The following is a 17,256-nucleotide window of genomic DNA, read 5'->3' on the forward strand; positions in this document are numbered from 1 at the left end:
TCATTTTGTTTGTTTATGAAGGATGGTGCGTTTGTTTTTCTCTGTTCTCTCTATTGTTTACGATCTCACGTTTGGGTCGGTATGCATACCGGCCTGATTACGACTGATATGATTCTATGATGCCCAGGCACTATGTTTACTATGAATTTATGACTTGGTATGTTGTTTCGTTCTACCTAGCTATTCTTTAAGAATAAACTTCATTATAAAATGTTCCAGACTCCACGGCCGGGGCTAATAGCTAGGTAGAGGGTACCTCGGGAGTGGGACAGCCCTAGGCAGCCTTGGAAGCTCTAGGCAAGCCCAGGGAAGGGCTAGAAAATGGCACCATACATGTAATAACTACATAATGTAGTATATAGCAAGCCACAATCACCTCTAGATGCCAGGAGATCATCTATATACATCACGTGACCGAAACTGCCCTATATTCGATTAGGGCTAACATCAAGATATAAAGATACTATAAAGCAACAACAAAGTACTGCTAGAACAAAATAAAAGCTGTAAATTCACAAAGTTGTGGCTTCTATGAACGTATACGAGTCTAAACATGTCGAAAAATCAGACTCAGTTTCGTCACGGATACAAAGAAAAAGAGGAAGTCGTATAAACATCCCAGAGAACATTTTCCCTCCTTACGCCGTAAAAAGGTCATGCAATTCCAAAAGCCTCGGGGCTCATATCCCACTCTGGGTCATCATCTAATTGGCAGTCTCACCAGGCAACAGATTACCCTTGACACCAAACATCTTTCCAGTTGTTGACGAGACGAAGCTGTCGATCTGGCGCGAGAACTGCTCCACCTGGCGGGTGTTGAGCATGCTTTCCAGCCGGCTGGGCTCGGCGGGGAGCTTGAAGAGACGCTGCCACTCGTCCTCGGGGAGCAGAGGCTGCTTGAGAGCAGCACGGGTGGTGTTCTCCTGGGTGCGCTTCTGCTTCCAGTTGTTGATTTTCTGCTGCTCACGGCCAAGGACACGCTGGTAGTACTGGTAGTTGTTGACCTCGGTATTGTGGGTCTCAATGCTGTCCAACAGGAGGTCGCAGTTCTTCTCTAGGAAAGGATCGATGCTAAGCGCAAGGTTATCGAGGTTGGGGGTGAGAATGGAGGATTTGGCGAAGGGGCTAGCCTCAAGGGCGCTGAGGGAGGCGGGAAGTTCAGTAGGTCCGGAGATGTTGGGGCCTTGCAACTGGTGGATGAAGGTGGTGATTAAGTGCGAGTTGTGAATCTCGACGGGGAGCTCATCGAAGATATCTTGGTAGCGGATGTTGGACTTTAGCAACCTATTTTGAGTTAGTTGATGAATTCCAATCATCCCTCCTATAGTGTGACAGGTGGGAACTACATACTCCTCTGACTGGAATTTGTTCTCCTTGAACGCCTCCATAAACTTTTCCGAGAGACGGAACGCGCGCAGGGAAAGGCTTCCTTGAGCACTGCGGCTAACATCGTGAACAAGAGCAACTGTCCGCTCGTTCATCTCCTTTTGGTAGAAAAATTGGTTCTCGATCACATTCATGTTGACGAAGTTGCCCATGTTCGCGCTGGTGTACCAGCCGACGTTGTTGGCGTCAATGTTGACCTCGCGAATCATGCGAATCATCTCAGCCTGGTAAGCGGCGTTACCCTTGGCGCGGGGAGCAGCGGCAGCTGGGTTGGGGGAGGCGTTATCAAAGTGCGACTCGGTGGGCTGCTCGACAACAGGGAAGGGGAAAGAGTTGGTGATTTCCAGGGTACCGTCAACGTCCATACCGACGATAGATCCGGTCGCGGTGGTCGGGAAGGTCTGGGAGCAGTGCTTGATGATTTTCATCACCACCTAGAGCGTCAAACATGAGTATTTATCGCTGACGAGTGCAGGGCTAGAATTTGCAGATTCGGAGGGGACGATACCAAAGCCTCGACCTTGACGGCCGCGAGGGGGGCGTGTGCTCTAGGAGAACATTAGTATACTTTCAATACTTAAATCACAAGAGTCACATACTCGGCCATTATGAAAGGTGAATGCACTGTGAAGATGAATGGGGATCTCTTCGGTGATGGGGTCGAGCGGGTTTGTGTGAAAGACGAACAATTTCAAATCGGGTTTAGCGTGGTCAAGATAATGACCGGCGCCATGTATTACCATACAGTATCTTAAAGGGTTTAGGGAGGGTGAATACAGTGTATTAACTAATAACCTGATCTTTGTTTCCCGCTACTGAAATACTTAGCTAGTTTTGTTGAAAATAAGGTACTTGATAGAATATAGACCATTTCTATCTATAAATCACTATTTTCCATCAGCTTATTGGTTAGTAGTACCATGCCGTTCAGATTATACTTGACTAAATTACCCTTAGTCATGCACTTCGAAGGTGTTTGACCCGCTTTTCCATGGCATTAATCTGTTGCGCTGGCCTGTACTCGGCAGGTACAAGTCTTTCGCGATGGCTACTCTACTCGGCAAGAGGACTGTATCTTATGGATTGTATCATTCTCTACAGAAAATATGTGTGACTACGTTGGAACCGCGACCAGGTGGTTACTGGCTAATGTATTGCTCTCCGCTATTAACCCCACTCACGGATCGACGAAAGATACATGACTAAAAATGGCCAATTTACCAGCTACATCCACGGCGGTGCCTGGCGTGACCCGACTGTGACATCGGCGGCTTTTGATGCAGCCGAGTCAATTCTTACGTCGAATTCTCCGAGCCTTCCAATTTCAGGCTACGCTTCAATCTCATACCGGTTGAGCGCGCATCCAAACCACCCCCAAGACGAAACAAGCACACCGCCAGAGGATTTCCGGTCAGCCAAACACCCCGATCACATCCGTGATGTGGAGGCTGCGCTCGCCTTTCTCCAAAATACCTATGGGTTCGGTGCACGATACATCCTTGTCGGGCACAGCTGCGGCGCAACCCTAGCGTTCCAGGCCGTCATGGGCGCTGTCGCAGGACATCGCGAGCAGTCATTCATCGGAGGTGCAATGGACACTGGCGCTGGCGCCAAGATGGTCTCCACGTCTTCTGGACCCCTTCCTCCGCGATTGTCTGCTCATCCTACAGCCATTGTAGGCGTGGCAGGCATATATGACCTGCGTCGATTGGTGGATACGCACCGCGACATTTCGGCGTATCGTGAATTTGTCGAGGGGGCATTTGGAGTTGATCAAATGCTGTGGGATACTGTATCACCTGCACAAATGATGGGGTCGCGTGGTGTGGAGGGTGGATGGAAGTCTGGTAGATTGGTCATCCTGGCGCATTCGAAGGAGGATGGGTTGGTGGATGAAGGACAAATGGATGCCATGCGCACAGCCTTAAAGGGCTGGGAGTCGACTAAAGCTGACTTCGTTTCCCAAGACTTGCCAGGTCGGGATCGACGTGTCCGTGAGCTGGAGATCAGTGACAAACATGATAATCACTGGGTTATCGGCGAAGGACTGGCTCGTGCAATCAAGTATGCTTTCTTGGAGTTGCAGAATATGGGTTTGGCTCCAGAACCTGAGGAACTGAGTGGCTCCACGACCACGCTCATTTAATTCAAGCGGCTTGATGATGGTATCTCAAGGCTGCCCCTAATCATTGAACATAATGTTTACACATTGCCATATATACAGCAAACCATATATTTATATACATAAGATCTTTTCCATAGAATTATACTTTCATTTCTCTCATTTAGAGCTTTCAGGTGCTAGTAACGAAAGGGGGAAATGGTACAGGCCTAAAAACGCCATTATTCATAAAAACATACTCCGTAGCACGGAAACCATCCAAGGTTGGAAGAAAAGTCCCTTGTTACGCCGACTGCTTGTCCGTCGGTTATAATTAATTACCGATGTCCATGCGAACGGATGCAGCGTCCCCGGCCACGATGGCCCTGGTGGGTGGGACATCTTCATAATCTTCTTCACTTTCGCTTTCCTCAGCGAACCTATGGGGTACATTGTGATCCGCAAGACGATAATTCATATCCTCACGGTGACCGTCTTGCCAGCGTGCCAGAGCAGCAGAGGCGTGGACCTTGAAGCCATAAATTCGGGGCTCATAGCGGCGCAGACTCTTCTCAGGGCTCAACGCCGGGTAAACTTGGAACAAAATGGAGTGGAACGAGGTTGCAAAATAAGCACCATCGATAGATGCATGCCGTGAAGATTTGGGGTTGTATATATCCTCGCACTTAGGACAGTAAAGCTTGACGGTGCTGACGCTGGGAAGGTCGGACTGACCCATAGGGAGCAGTGGGTGTCCATCGCACAGAACGCGTGGGCATTTTCCAAAATCACACTTCTTGTACTTGTCAAGCTGGTATTAATTAGCTTCTGTTCGGCCCATGTGGTGTATATCGACCCAACGTACCATTTTTGCGAGGCCACGGGTAGTTACAATGTAACGCGCATGAACCAGCCCATAAAGATGACGGGCAGACTTCTCGATTTGCTCTCGTAGCTCATCATCAGCATCGAGATCAAAAACGTCCGTTACAAGATCGAGAGCATATTGATAGTATGGAACTTCGGTGTTGAGACCAGTGAGGTTAAAACGGTCCGTCAGGTAGTCCTCGTCAATTTCACAGAAGTATTCGTTCCCTCGAGAAGACACAAACTAAGTGTTACAAAAAAATAAATTAGCATTTCCATAATAACAAGATATAACTACTGTCTCGATTGCCTCAGTCGAGAATAGACGAACCCAGTCTCTCCAGTAACTAGTGTAGTCACTGTCAGTCTCACTGTTGAAATCTTCCATCATGATGAAGGTCGAGCTGTGCTGATAATGGGGCCAGTCCGGCTGGAAATATGGCGATTGGCAGCCACTGAGATTGGGCAGATCAACCTCGAACTGAAAGCGACCCTCTTTTCAAATTTCACAGTAAAGGGAATCTATGCATAAAATTTGAATACCAGGGTCTCAAAGTGCGCGCAGGTAAAGGCATGCGTTGTGCAGAAGCAACGAGGGGAAGTTTATCGAGGGGCGGTGATCAGTTTTGCCAGACATCGCCGCCTTCTGACTAATCAACTACATACTTTCATTTGCCAATCACTCTATTTTGCACGTAACTTATCTGTTCAAATATATACATTTATACATTATAAACATATATAGTTGAGTGGTGCGAGTCTGTATATTCTATTAATGATCTTGGAAAGCTAACGTTAGCTAGCTAGCACTTGATGATCCAAAAAAAATGGGTAATCGACGATCAACACCAATCCTATCTAGACAGTACACTTTATCAGATGATGCTTAATGAGCCACAAAAACTGAGTCAAGCCATTCAATACACTCCTACATTCAGTGAAGCCTAGAAGTATTTTGCCTTCTACAAGTAACTCCGCAATTGTTGATCTACGCTGCCTTGTTGGAGAAGGGACCTTTATCTCTAAATCTCCTGGCAGAAGACTTGCTTCGGCTGATCTAAGAGTGATAGATGCTAGCAGCAATCCTAATACCCGGATTACATGCATGCCTGTTCGTTGATAATTGCACTCTTTCCATAAAGGAGGACCCGAGCCATTTCGGTAAATGGGGGAATGAATCAAGCAGGTTTCAAATAGTCTAAATACGAAACTAGGAGACGTTAGGTGTGCCCGCTTGCTTTTACCCATATCTTTTCTCAGAGACGGGAATCGAGGTCAATGTACTGCAACAGTAGCACAAGTGCAAAGCAAATGGAGAGTATGCAAGATTCCTCGGCAATTATAGCCTGAAGGTATATCCTAGGCAACCTGCGGTCGTACGAAAGGCAGCATGATGGACAGCAGCTAACACAAGCGCACGAGAGAAAGTGTAAAGGCTCTGTGTACTAAAGATTTGACGTATGGCTTTAAATGCCTATCGGAAAGTCAAGGAAGGCTTATTATTCACTCTCTGTTGACTTGAAGCTTCAAGAATCAAAGGTGACAATGCTGGCCAAAAAGATAGCACACCTTGTTCATTGATAATCATCGATTGAACTGATCAAGAATCAAAATTCAGTGTAAACACATATCAACTAGGAAATAAAAACCTCGCTGAAAGATCTCTAGAAGATTTACCACCAAATGCCCAGGACAACTGGAGATCGGCTAGGTTGTTCCTCCGAGTAGGGTCTTGCAGGATAATGGTGTTGATCCCTTGCCGCCGAGTAAACGAGTGACCAGTGACTTAACGACTAGATTCATCTCAAGATGAGCCCGTTATTGCCCAGGTGCTCAGCTGCGGCCAGGTTATGCTATCAATGAGATTTTTGAGCATATGGACAGGAGGGCGAAAGAAGTCTCGGGAGTGTCGGAACATTTATATAACGCTTGGGAGCTTCAAGATTGCATACCCCGGAGCTTATCAAGTATATAACTAGAGTATAGTAACGCACAACAATCAATTGCCAAGGTTGTCTCTAGACCCCGCCAACAATTGAGACGGGAATGCCGGGAATTTCAGGAGGGGAATGTCAGGAGGGGAAAGTTAGCTCCGCACATAAGTACAGAGCGAAGTAGGCAATAAATGATCCATTTTATTGAATTTGAGCCGCCGATTGGCAATAACTATTTCAAGATAGGTATTGATTAACAGCCGCGATTTGCATCGGAAGATCGTTGATTCCGATCGTGAGTTTATTATCTAGGTATAAAAAGGCCCGTCTTCCCCGCCATCTCTACTCTGGCGATCTCCCAACTTTTCTCTAACTATGCATATTCCCAGCTCACAGAGAGAATTTCTGCAAAAAGTGCAGGTAGTACTTCGCCAATACGACTCACAGCTGAAAGATATCAATCACAAAGTAAGCAATTGATCAGCTGATTCATCATTTACCAATCTCGTAATTGCTAATTGGAGCTAGATCTGGTCCAACCCAGAGATTGGATTCCAGGAATACAAAGCCCACGATCACATCTGCAAATTATTCGAGAGCCTGAGATCCAATGGTTATAAAGTCCATCGGAAAGCCTACGGTCTTGAGACTGCCCTTGAAGTAGATTTCACTTTTGGAAGCGGAGGGCGTGTGGTGGCTTTCAACGCCGAATATGATGCGCTTCCCGGTATCGGCCATGCCTGTGGACATAATCTGATCGCCACGAGCTCTATTGCAGCATTCATCGCCACCTGTGAAACTCTAAAGGCCTCCGCTCAGTCCTCATATATTCCTGGATTCACCGTCCGTCTACTAGGTACCCCCGCGGAAGAGGGGGGCGGTGGAAAAGTGAAGCTCCTTGATGCAGGTGCCTATAAAGATGTGGACACCTGTCTGATGGTTCATCCTGTTCCGATTGCTCCGGATATGCCTGAGCTAGTAAGCATGTCGTCTGTTACAGATGGGGGCTTCCTTGCTACTGATCAGGTACGCGTCACCTTCATTGGCAAGCCTGCCCACGCGGCAGCAGCTCCTTGGGAAGGTATCAATGCTCTGGATGCAGTGGTTTCAGCATACGTCAATATCTCCATGCTTCGACAGCAGATCCTCCCTACTCAGAGGATTCATGGTGTTATTGCCAATGGAGGCGATAGGGCCAATATCATTCCCATGTCCGCCACGGTGAACTATGTAACTCGGTCAACAACAGTGGAGACGCTTAAGCCTTTGACAGAAAAGGTTGTAAAATGCTTTGAGGCAGCGGCTACAGCTACGGGCTGTAAGGTCGAATTTGAATGGTACGTATTTGCATTCCACTTGGCTCTCGCAGAGAATATCTGCTAATCACTGCTCATAGGGGCGTTTCGTATTATGACGTTAAGAGCAACAGGCCTATTTGTGAGAGCTATTTGTCCGCAATGCGGGCGATGGGACATCATACACTCATCGATAACTCGACTGTGAAGGGCGTACTCTCTGGGGCTTCTACTGACATGGGTGGGTTTTATTCATCCTGAACTTCCATATCGGGGTCAGCTAATCTTGTTTAAGGGAATGTCTCGTACGCTGTGCCCGGATTCCATGGCCTCTTCTGCATCCCAAGTGAGGGCGTCAATCACACGCCACTATTTACTAACGGGGCTGCATCGCGGAAAGCACATGAAAGAGCCATCGCATGTGCAGCTGGAATGGCGGTTGTCGCGTGTCAGATCATAGTGGACGATAAGTTTGCTGAGGCAGTGAAGAAGAACTTCGACGAAAGTGATAAGAAAACATGATTCAGCTCACTTGAGCAGACTCAATTGGTTTAAATTTATGCCACTCAAACACTTATCCAAGTGCTCGAGTGAGAAATATTACACGGAATTCAGAATAACCAAAAAAAAAAATGCACATGTTTACTCTATTTCATAAATCATCGACATAACTACCTAAAGTGCCTTGAATAGCCGAACTCAAGCGGGAATGCTTTCATCATCCTTATCTTTCCACTCACTCAGCTTCCAGGACTTTGCTTCATCTTCAATATCTAGCTTCAGGGTCGAGAAGACAATCTCCTCATACAGCTCTCGGGCTGCCAGTCTCGCTTTTGCGTGCCATGGCCCGCGACCTCCCAGACGGGCATCATTTCGATTGCGCCAAATACCTATATCCATTATTAGCGCCAGAATATTCACCATGGTTAAATATTGACTCACAGGTTGCGAGATTCTGCCGCTGTTCATTCTTAGTACCGAACCAATACTTCAACAATCCACCACTAGCAACAGCCTCCTGATGCGAATAAGCATCTAGGTCTGTGAGATAATCCTGATCCACATTTGGCTGTAGCCTTGATCGGAAAGAAACAACATAAAATGACTGTGACTTCCATTGGTGTCCCTCAGTTTCCGAGAAAGTCCGGACGAGATCGAAGACTTCGTTCCAATTGAAGGAATCTAGGTATTCTGCTGTGGCATAGTCGTTTCGAATAGGCTTTAAATATGACAGTGCTAGTGCCAGTAGCCGGCTTTGAGTATCTAAAGATTTTAGATCCAATAGATGCGGCAGCTCTTCATATGGTGAGGCAATGAGAAGGGAGTCGGTATTTGGATTGATTGAGTCTTGCAGTTTTTGCGATTTCGACGCTGCAAAGTCTTTTTCCACCGCGGGAAATTTCTGATTGCCTTCTTCATTGAAACCCGGCGTTTTGGCGGAGACTATTATGCTATATTGTCTCGGAGTAATTGGGTCCAAAGCCATGATGAAGATTGATACCCCTGATCAGAACGTCGATTAGATGACCACCTAGTCAGATTCCTGGTATGGAATAGGAGGAAATAATCCAAAGTCCCACGTATCCAAATCACAGATTGACAGGTGTAGCAATAGAGCTGGATAGAAGCGTGGGAAACAGATACAGTTTAACGTGAAAGAAAAATGTAAGCAACCTTGAACATCAATTCCAGCACAACCCCTTTCTTATAGACAAATAAATTTGTTTTTTCTCTCTGAAGGTTCCAAGCTTGTATCACATTCTCTGGAATTGCGAAAGAGCGGCCTCCCCGGGCCCCGGGTGAGTAATTAGTATGGCTCTAGCACGCAATTGCTATATATGTACCGAGTACCGCATCTACCCAACCCGAAGACGATCTTTACTCATTTTTCTTTACGAACCTTGTGAGCATAGTTGGTATTTTAATTTAACAATAAAATCCATGGATTATTTTCTTCTTCTTTTTGTTTTCAATTTTCGGCGCTTATATAGTGATCACCCTAGTTTCCCTCAGTTCTTCTTTATGGCTGTTTGCTGGAGGTTCCAACTTTCGGGTTTCTTCTTTTTAATATCCGGGTAAAGCGAGTTGGTGACTGGTGATTTTTGAAAGGTGACATGATAATGGTAATGAGTTTGCTGCATAATGGGAACATTGATTCTTAGGGTTAGGCGAATAGAATAGATAGGCGAGGAGGAAAGAGATGGGATGGAGCAAAGACGCAGGTAATTAGAACTGATCCTTCGACAATGCCCTGGAGGAGTAGAAGAGTAGGACTAGATACTAGGGGAATCCTCCTTATATAATCCATATCTACCTAGACAACCCTGAAGGTGTCTATAGTCGGGTAGGTAGGTAATTAAAAGGTGAATCCAGTAGATGGGATATCAAATGGCCCGGTGGGTTACAACCTTGGAAGGGTATGATCATAGATTCAGACTCGTGCATGCCTAGGTGATATACAAGTGGTCATATAGAACCTTACCTTGAACGGAACTGATGAGTTCAACTTCGACTTTTGAACGAACTAAATGCCTTCTAAAGTTGAAATATTTCGGTACCAAGTACTACAGGGCTCCCGATAAGCTTACCGTCTGATCTGAAATTGGATAATAGGCAGTTAATGATGTGATATCTGGATATCTACCTATGTCTACTTAACCTTGAAAGTATTATCTTGATATTTGGAACCCTAATATAGCCTGGAGATAGAGATTGATCTCTCCAATGCTATCAGAATCATCTTATTAGGTGGTTTGCTGAAATCTAATACAAACCCTGGAAGTTATAATTCTACCTAGGGATCCTTGTCCGCATTCCAAGGTTGGCTATAATCCATGTATTAGTCCAGAAATAGGAAAAAGCAATTGTTATACATACATAGGTACCAGATTCTATCTACATTGTTTATTCATCAACATGTTTGAAGACCAGAAATACGCCCGCAATCCAATCGACGCCCCGTCAGCCTGACTTGGGAGGGCCTCTCCAAAGTAGAAATTCTACTATTCTGTAGCCGAATCAGGCTTACCCTTGGTATCATTGTAGTCAAAATAACCGTCTTGATCAGCCTGGCGCTTCTTCTTATTTGAAGCAGACTGGATTGACTGCTGGAGCTTGCGCTCCTCAGTCTTGGGTGCGGTCAACTCAACACCCTTTGTAAAGTCCATTGCAGGTCTAGCACCTAGGCGCTCCGTATGGTCCATAGAGAAAATGTTGAGCGCCTGGTTATTGGGCTCAACAGCAAAGCCCGCGTTGTTCTTGCTCAATTTGGCACGGGTACGTTGGTCGATTGCCGCCTTACGGATCTTTCCACTTTTATCTTTGCCCATCATACCAAGACCAATAGTACCAGAACCCGCTGCAATTTCGGGTTCCTCGTCCTCGCCGAAAGCCATTCTGTTCTGTTGCTTGGACAGCTCGGTCGTGGCATAAGCATCCTTGTCGTGACGTGCACGGCGACCACCGCGCTTCTTACTTGTCTTTTCTAGAGGCGCCTTGAGAGCGCGGCCCAGAGAATTAGGATTGGGCTCAGCTAATTTCGCAAGGTGTTCGATGCATTGTTCGTAAAGCTCTCGACCCTGCGATCCATCTGTGTACATCTTCATGTGGTCCATTCTGATGCACATAGACAACTTGTTTGCTGTAACTCGCAATGCCTGCTTCTTGTAGTCTTTATGGGCTTCCTGGATGATGGGAGAATTGTGCAGAAATCCCTTCGCACGAATACCAATGTTCGCAAGACCCAGTGAATCCTGTCTGTGTGCACCAACCGCGGCTAAGTTGCAGGCTGGCATCTTGAAAAGTGTCTCCAGTCCACCGGCGTTGTTAAGAAACAGTGCCGTGGTGTAGATTCCGATCAAAGCTGCCATGTTGGGAGCTTCGCTGTTCACACGAGATGTGAGATTCTCCGTTAGAACAGTGCGTTCCTTGTCAAGCTCGATAACTTTCACGCATGACTCCATCACTCTCTCTAGCTCGGACTCGCTCAGTGGAACGCCACCAGTTCCGGCAGCCGCAAGCGAGACGGCCAACAATGTTGAGCCATCCAGGATAACATTGAGAGGTTTGCCAACAAGGTTGTCTGCAGACGAGTGGGATTTGTCGAAAGGATTGTTTTTGAAGATAGCGATGCTCTGGGCGAATTTGACAGGGTCGGTGACTAGTTCGTCAAGTTCGGGGAATCGGATAGCATACAAATCGCGAATAACTTTGTGTAGTCCAACAATCTCTTGGTCGATCTGTTGAGATCGTTCAAATTCGTTCACCTGATTGGGTTCGGTGTTTGCTTTGTCTTCGTCTTCCATTTGCTGATCGTGGTCCGATTCTTCGGCCATCATGGCATTGTCATCATTGTCGTCATTGTCGGATTCAAGATCGCGAAGGAGATCATCCGCGGTCGACATCTTCGCGGAAATGGGGGTTAAACCCACTGTGGTGAGTGGGGGAAGTCTGTTGGTTGTAGCTCAGTGTGTGAGGGGGATGTGAGGGGGTGAAAAGGATGATGGGTAAAAAGTTGGAGAAGAGAACGCGTTAAATAAACTGGAGCAGCTTGGATGCGTCATCACGTGTTAAAATCAGTTAGTTACTTAATTTAGTTAGTTCGGCTGATTGGTCATAGTTCATCTTGCCCCACGTAACGTAGTAACAAAGTAACGTGCGTCACGGTTGACCGAGCGTCCCGGTTGGCCGAGCGACACCTCAAAATATTTACCCCGAAATCGACCCTCCTTTTTTTAACACCAACAATGCCTCTAATTCGCACTCAAAAATCGAAAGATTTGGAGCAGCAGGAGAGTAAAGTCTTATTAGCAATTCAGGCTATTAAAGATGAACGATACTCCTCTGCTGCTGCCGCTGCTCGCGCCTTTTCAGTTCCTGTCTCAACTTTGAAAGCGCGAATCCAAGGTCGCAAATCGAAGGCCATAACTCGCCATTCTCGCCATAAATTCTCTAAAGGTGAGGAGAAATCGATGGAAAAATGGCTCCTTGATATGGACGCTAGAGGATTCGCTTTTTCGCATGAAATGTGCCGAAATATGGCGAATCTGCTCCTCCGCACCCGCGAAATTGTCCCCTCCGACACCCCCCTAAAGTTGGCAAAAACTGGGTGACAGGATTCCTTCAACGCACCGAATCTCTTCATACGCGAAAATCTCGGGCGCTTGATATCCAGAGGGCGCAGACAGAAGATCCACAAGTCATCCAAGGGTGGTTTAATCTCGTCCAGAATATAGTCACAAAATATGGTATCCTTTCAGAGGATATCTATAACTTCGATGAGACTGGATTTGCGATGGGTGTTATATCTTCAGAGTATATTATATGCTCCTCAGATTACCATGGTAAACGAAGGCTTCTTCAAGCTGGAAATCGAGAGTGGGTTACTGTTATTGAGACTATCAACGCCCAAGGTGTTGCGCTTCCGCCCTATATCATCCTAAAAGGGAAACATTTTATGGAGCGTTGGTTTGACCATCTACCCCCTAAATGGTCACTAAACACTAGCCTAACTGGTTGGACTACAAATCTAATGGGTCTAGATTGGCTGAAAAGCCACTTTATACCTAATTTGGTCCAGAAAGGGAGATATATTCTGTTGGTTTTAGATGGTCATTCTTCGCATCGTACGCCAGAATTCGACCAACTATGCGCGGACAACGATATTATTTGTCTATATATGCCAGCTCATTCATCCCATCTATTACAACCTCTTGATGTAGGATGTTTTTCGGTGCTTAAAAAGGTATATGGAGGCCTGATTAGTGCTGAAATACAGAATGGAGTGGATTCTATTGATAAGGATGATTTCCTCCAAATCTATCCTTATACACGCAAAGCAACATTTAAAGCATCTACTATAGTGAATAGCTTCAGGGGCGCTGGTTTAGTACCCCTAGATGCTAATCATGTTTTAGAAAAGCTGAATATCATGGTCGAAAACCACCCTCAAGACCCCCCTCAAGACCCCCCTCACGACCACCCTCAACGCCCTACTTCTTCAAGCAGCAGTGACTCAAATCGGCCTTGGAGCTACTCAAAAGTCCAAAAATCGAATTCTGCTATCAAGAAAGAACTCGAATCTTCCTCAGGAGCTTTAACTTCACCTCTAAAACGACAAATTTATCGGTCGCAAGATGCGCATACTCAGATGGCGATTCGGATGATGATGATGGAAGACCGTATTCAGCGATTGGAGAATACTGCGAAGAGAAAGATAAAAAAGAGAGCGGCTAGCAAGAAGCACAGAGGCCATGAAGGGAGTCTTCGGAGTTTGGAGGAATTGCAGCAAAGCGTGGTTGCTCAGGAGAATGGTAGAGTTGAATATATATCCCTAGAGGATGCTCCTGGACAACCTATAGAAGATGTTCCATTGCCTACTTTACCTACTATTAGGCGACTCGTCACCTGTTCAGGTTGTGGAACCAAAGGCCATATATATACCCAGTGTCCTACACGCGTTAAATAGATAATTAATTCATGTTTTGGTGTTAAAAGTTGATGTTGAAAATCTTAGATTTTTTAAGTTCCAAATGCGTCGCTCGATCAACCGGGACGCTCGGTCAACCGTGACGCACGTTAGTTATTTAAATACTTAGTCAGCTGATAGCTTAATACGGTAGGTTTCAAAGACCACATGTGCAGGCATATTTATGAACAGTGGACAGAAAAATACTTATTGCGACCACTCAATCTGGGCCTCGATAGTCCTGTACGGGACTCAAACTGATTTTTGTCTTCTATCGTGTGTTCACTGCAACATTTTATCAATTTTCTGACTGCAACTTGACCTGGAGTCTTTTTCTCGGAATTTCAGTCTACGCCGCCCCATCACCCAACCACAGTTATAACGTTTCCAACCTTTTTATCCTACCCCCCGCATATCGATACCTCAACATCAAAATGGAGGCTTCTCGTGGCCCTCCGCGTGTCAAGAACAAGGCCGCTGCGCCTATTCAAATCTCTGCGGAGCAGCTGCTTCGCGAGGCTGTCGACAGACAGGATCCTGGCCTGCAGGCCCCGACACAACGTTTTGCAGACCTGGAAGAGCTCCATGAATATCAGGGTCGCAAGCGCAGGGAGTTTGAGGATTATGTTCGGCGCAATCGCATTAACATGAACAATTGGACGCGCTATGCAGCCTGGGAATTGGAACAGAAGGAATTCCGCCGAGCGCGGTCAATCTTTGAGCGCGCGCTGGATGTCGACTCGACCTCCGTCATACTATGGATTCGCTACATCGAAGCTGAGATGAAGACCCGAAACATCAACCATGCCCGCAACCTTCTCGACCGCGCCGTGACGATCTTGCCTCGTATTGACAAACTCTGGTACAAGTATGTATACATGGAGGAGACTCTTGGAAATATCCCTGGTACTCGGCAGGTTTTTGAGCGTTGGATGTCATGGGAGCCGGAGGAGGGTGCTTGGAACGCATACATTAAACTCGAGGAACGATACAACGAGTTTGAGAGAGCGCGTGCGATCTACCAACGTTTCACCATAGTGCACCCCGAGCCGCGGAATTGGATCAAGTGGGCTTATTTTGAGGAGAATTATGGCACGAGTGACTTGGTCCGCGAGGTTTATGGCTACGCCATCGAGACTCTGGGCGAAGATTTCATGGATGAGAAGCTCTTTGCGGCCTATGCCAAATTTGAAGCCAGGTTGAAGGAGTATGAACGGGCCCGAGCAATTTACAAATATGCCCTTGACCGGCTTCCACGATCCAAGACCATGATTCTGCACAAGCTATACACCACCTTTGAGAAACAGTTTGGTGACCAGGAGGGCGTTGAAGACGTCATTTTGTCCAAGCGCCGGGTGCAGTACGAAGAACAACTGGAGGAGAATCCACGAAACTACGATGTTTGGTTTGACTTTGCACGACTCGAAGAAACGGCAGGTGACCTCGAGCGTGTACGAGATGTATACGAACGGGCGATTGCACAGATCCCGCCATCACAAGAGAAACGCCATTGGCGCCGTTACATCTATCTTTGGATCTTTTACGCGTTATGGGAAGAAATGGAGGCCAAGGATATGGCGCGCGCTCGACAAATCTACCAGGAATGCATCAAGCTGATCCCTCACAAGAAGTTCACCTTTGCCAAGGTGTGGCTCTTGAAGGCTCAGTTTGAGATCCGGCAAATGGAGGTTACAACGGCACGAAAGACGTTGGGTCAAGCCATTGGCATGTGCCCGAAGGATAAACTCTTCCGTGGATACATTGACATCGAGCGCCAGCTGTTCGAGTTCATGCGATGCCGAACCTTATATGCAAAGAAGATTGAATGCAATCCCTCCAACAGCCAATCTTGGATTCAATATGCACTGCTTGAACGTGGCCTAGACGATGCGGAGCGGGCGCGGTCTCTTTACGAACTTGGCATCGAGCAACCGACTCTCGATATGCCCGAGCTAGTGTGGAGGTCTTACATTGAATTTGAGGTAGAGGAAGGCGAGTACGACCGTGCGCGTCCGCTATACGAACGTCTTCTGGAGAAGACAGATCACGTACGGGTGTGGATTGCATACGCCCGTTTCGAGGCCAGCGTGCCGGCTGACGAGGAAGAAGATGGTGACGTCGAGGGCGTGTCTGAGGATGCCAAGCGAAATGCACGGGCAGTGTTTGAACGGGCCCATAAGCTTTTCAAGGAAAGGGACTCTAAGGAACAGGTAAATCTTTTGGACCTTTCCACGGTTTTGCCACTTTTGCTGACTTCATCTCTCTCTAGCGTGTGGAACTGCTTACTGCGTGGCGTGCATTTGAGGCCAGCTACGGTTCGGCCGAAGACCTTGCAAAGATCGACAAACAAATGCCGCGGCGGGTCAAGAAACGGCGCAAGTTGGAAGACGACCGATACGAAGAATACATGGACTATGTCTTCCCGGCGGACGACAAATCGGCGGCCAATCTATCCCGGTTGTTGCAAAAAGCACACGAATGGAAACAGTCGCAGGCTTAGGTTGATCAGAGCATGCCAAATATCATGCTATTATGGGTCTATCTGCTCAAAAATATCAATACCCAGAGTAGTCTACTTAGTAATAAACAGTCTACCACATGACATTGTAAAGGTCATATATTAGAGTGGGTCCGGGAATAGAGCGGAGTAGTTCGGTGTTCTATGTAATTGGTCAATGTCAAATTTGAGAGCGTTTCAGATTGAAAACATGGAATATCGACTATTGACTATTCACTATCTACTCATATGACTCTCAATTAAATTACACTCTACTTACATCCTATGCGATACATCCTGTATTAAAGTGGTACTATGATCAAACTTGACATATCAACACCATTGAAATGGGCAGTTATTATGGAGTCAATTAACGGTCTGAGTGGATAGAAACTAAAATAGGAATACGGAGTAAATACAAAGTTAAAGCCCACTATTATCTCCACTTGTCCACTCTTGCTACTTGATCAATCCAGGCACGTTTTTGCGAGGATGATAGACAGGGTTAACCTAGTCAGATCATCGGGATTATCAGGTACAGCCCTGGAGATTTCTAGGGTTGTAGATTATCTACTTATAAAATTGGTGTCTGTGTTAAACATCATAATACTTTCCAATACTGGAATACAATTACTTAAATTCCAGTAATACTGCGCACGCACCAGGTTGATTCCATGGTTCCTGATCATCTCACCCGAACTATTGATACT

General features: G+C 46.4%; 7 protein-coding genes across 7 annotated transcripts; 3 read left to right on the plus strand and 4 right to left on the minus strand.

The window, feature by feature from the left end:
• Window positions 1-704: 704 nt before the first annotated feature.
• N7495_005620 (putative eukaryotic translation initiation factor 3 subunit EifCh) lies at window positions 705-1,993 on the minus strand (the record flags this gene model as incomplete). The annotated part of the gene is made up of 4 exons (XM_057208271.1): window positions 705-1,284; window positions 1,351-1,820; window positions 1,895-1,934; window positions 1,986-1,993. The coding sequence occupies 4 exons, from the start codon at window positions 1,991-1,993 to the stop codon at window positions 705-707; spliced, it is 1,098 nt and encodes a 365-aa protein (XP_057062045.1).
• Window positions 1,994-2,430: 437 nt separating this feature from the next.
• N7495_005621 (arylformamidase) lies at window positions 2,431-3,532 on the plus strand (the record flags this gene model as incomplete). Its single annotated transcript, XM_057208272.1, has 2 exons — window positions 2,431-2,537; window positions 2,581-3,532. 2 exons carry the CDS (start codon window positions 2,431-2,433, stop codon window positions 3,530-3,532), a joined length of 1,059 nt encoding a protein of 352 aa, XP_057062046.1.
• A 289-nt stretch (window positions 3,533-3,821) lies between these two features.
• N7495_005622 (casein kinase II subunit beta family protein) lies at window positions 3,822-4,745 on the minus strand (the record flags this gene model as incomplete). Its single annotated transcript, XM_057208273.1, has 3 exons — window positions 3,822-4,298; window positions 4,353-4,598; window positions 4,686-4,745. The coding sequence occupies 3 exons, from the start codon at window positions 4,743-4,745 to the stop codon at window positions 3,822-3,824; spliced, it is 783 nt and encodes a 260-aa protein (XP_057062047.1).
• A 1,918-nt stretch (window positions 4,746-6,663) lies between these two features.
• Window positions 6,664-8,105, plus strand: N7495_005623 (M20 family metallopeptidase; the record flags this gene model as incomplete). Its single annotated transcript, XM_057208274.1, has 4 exons — window positions 6,664-6,756; window positions 6,817-7,625; window positions 7,685-7,824; window positions 7,879-8,105. The coding sequence occupies 4 exons, from the start codon at window positions 6,664-6,666 to the stop codon at window positions 8,103-8,105; spliced, it is 1,269 nt and encodes a 422-aa protein (XP_057062048.1).
• A 177-nt stretch (window positions 8,106-8,282) lies between these two features.
• N7495_005624 (uncharacterized protein) lies at window positions 8,283-9,069 on the minus strand (the record flags this gene model as incomplete). The annotated part of the gene is made up of 2 exons (XM_057208275.1): window positions 8,283-8,473; window positions 8,526-9,069. The coding sequence occupies 2 exons, from the start codon at window positions 9,067-9,069 to the stop codon at window positions 8,283-8,285; spliced, it is 735 nt and encodes a 244-aa protein (XP_057062049.1).
• Window positions 9,070-10,585: 1,516 nt separating this feature from the next.
• On the minus strand, window positions 10,586-11,986 carry N7495_005625 (U4/U6-U5 snRNP complex subunit PRP31; the record flags this gene model as incomplete). The annotated part of the gene is made up of 1 exon (XM_057208276.1): window positions 10,586-11,986. The coding sequence occupies one exon, from the start codon at window positions 11,984-11,986 to the stop codon at window positions 10,586-10,588; it is 1,401 nt and encodes a 466-aa protein (XP_057062050.1).
• A 2,497-nt stretch (window positions 11,987-14,483) lies between these two features.
• Window positions 14,484-16,549, plus strand: clf1 (putative cell cycle control protein (Cwf4); the record flags this gene model as incomplete). The annotated part of the gene is made up of 2 exons (XM_057208277.1): window positions 14,484-16,259; window positions 16,319-16,549. The coding sequence occupies 2 exons, from the start codon at window positions 14,484-14,486 to the stop codon at window positions 16,547-16,549; spliced, it is 2,007 nt and encodes a 668-aa protein (XP_057062051.1).
• Between the last annotated feature and the right edge of the window lie 707 nt (window positions 16,550-17,256).

This window comes from Penicillium taxi (assembly GCF_028828555.1).
Source record: "Penicillium taxi strain IBT 34144 chromosome Unknown utg000004l_segment0_segment0, whole genome shotgun sequence".
Lineage (NCBI taxonomy): Eukaryota > Fungi > Ascomycota > Eurotiomycetes > Eurotiales > Aspergillaceae > Penicillium > Penicillium taxi.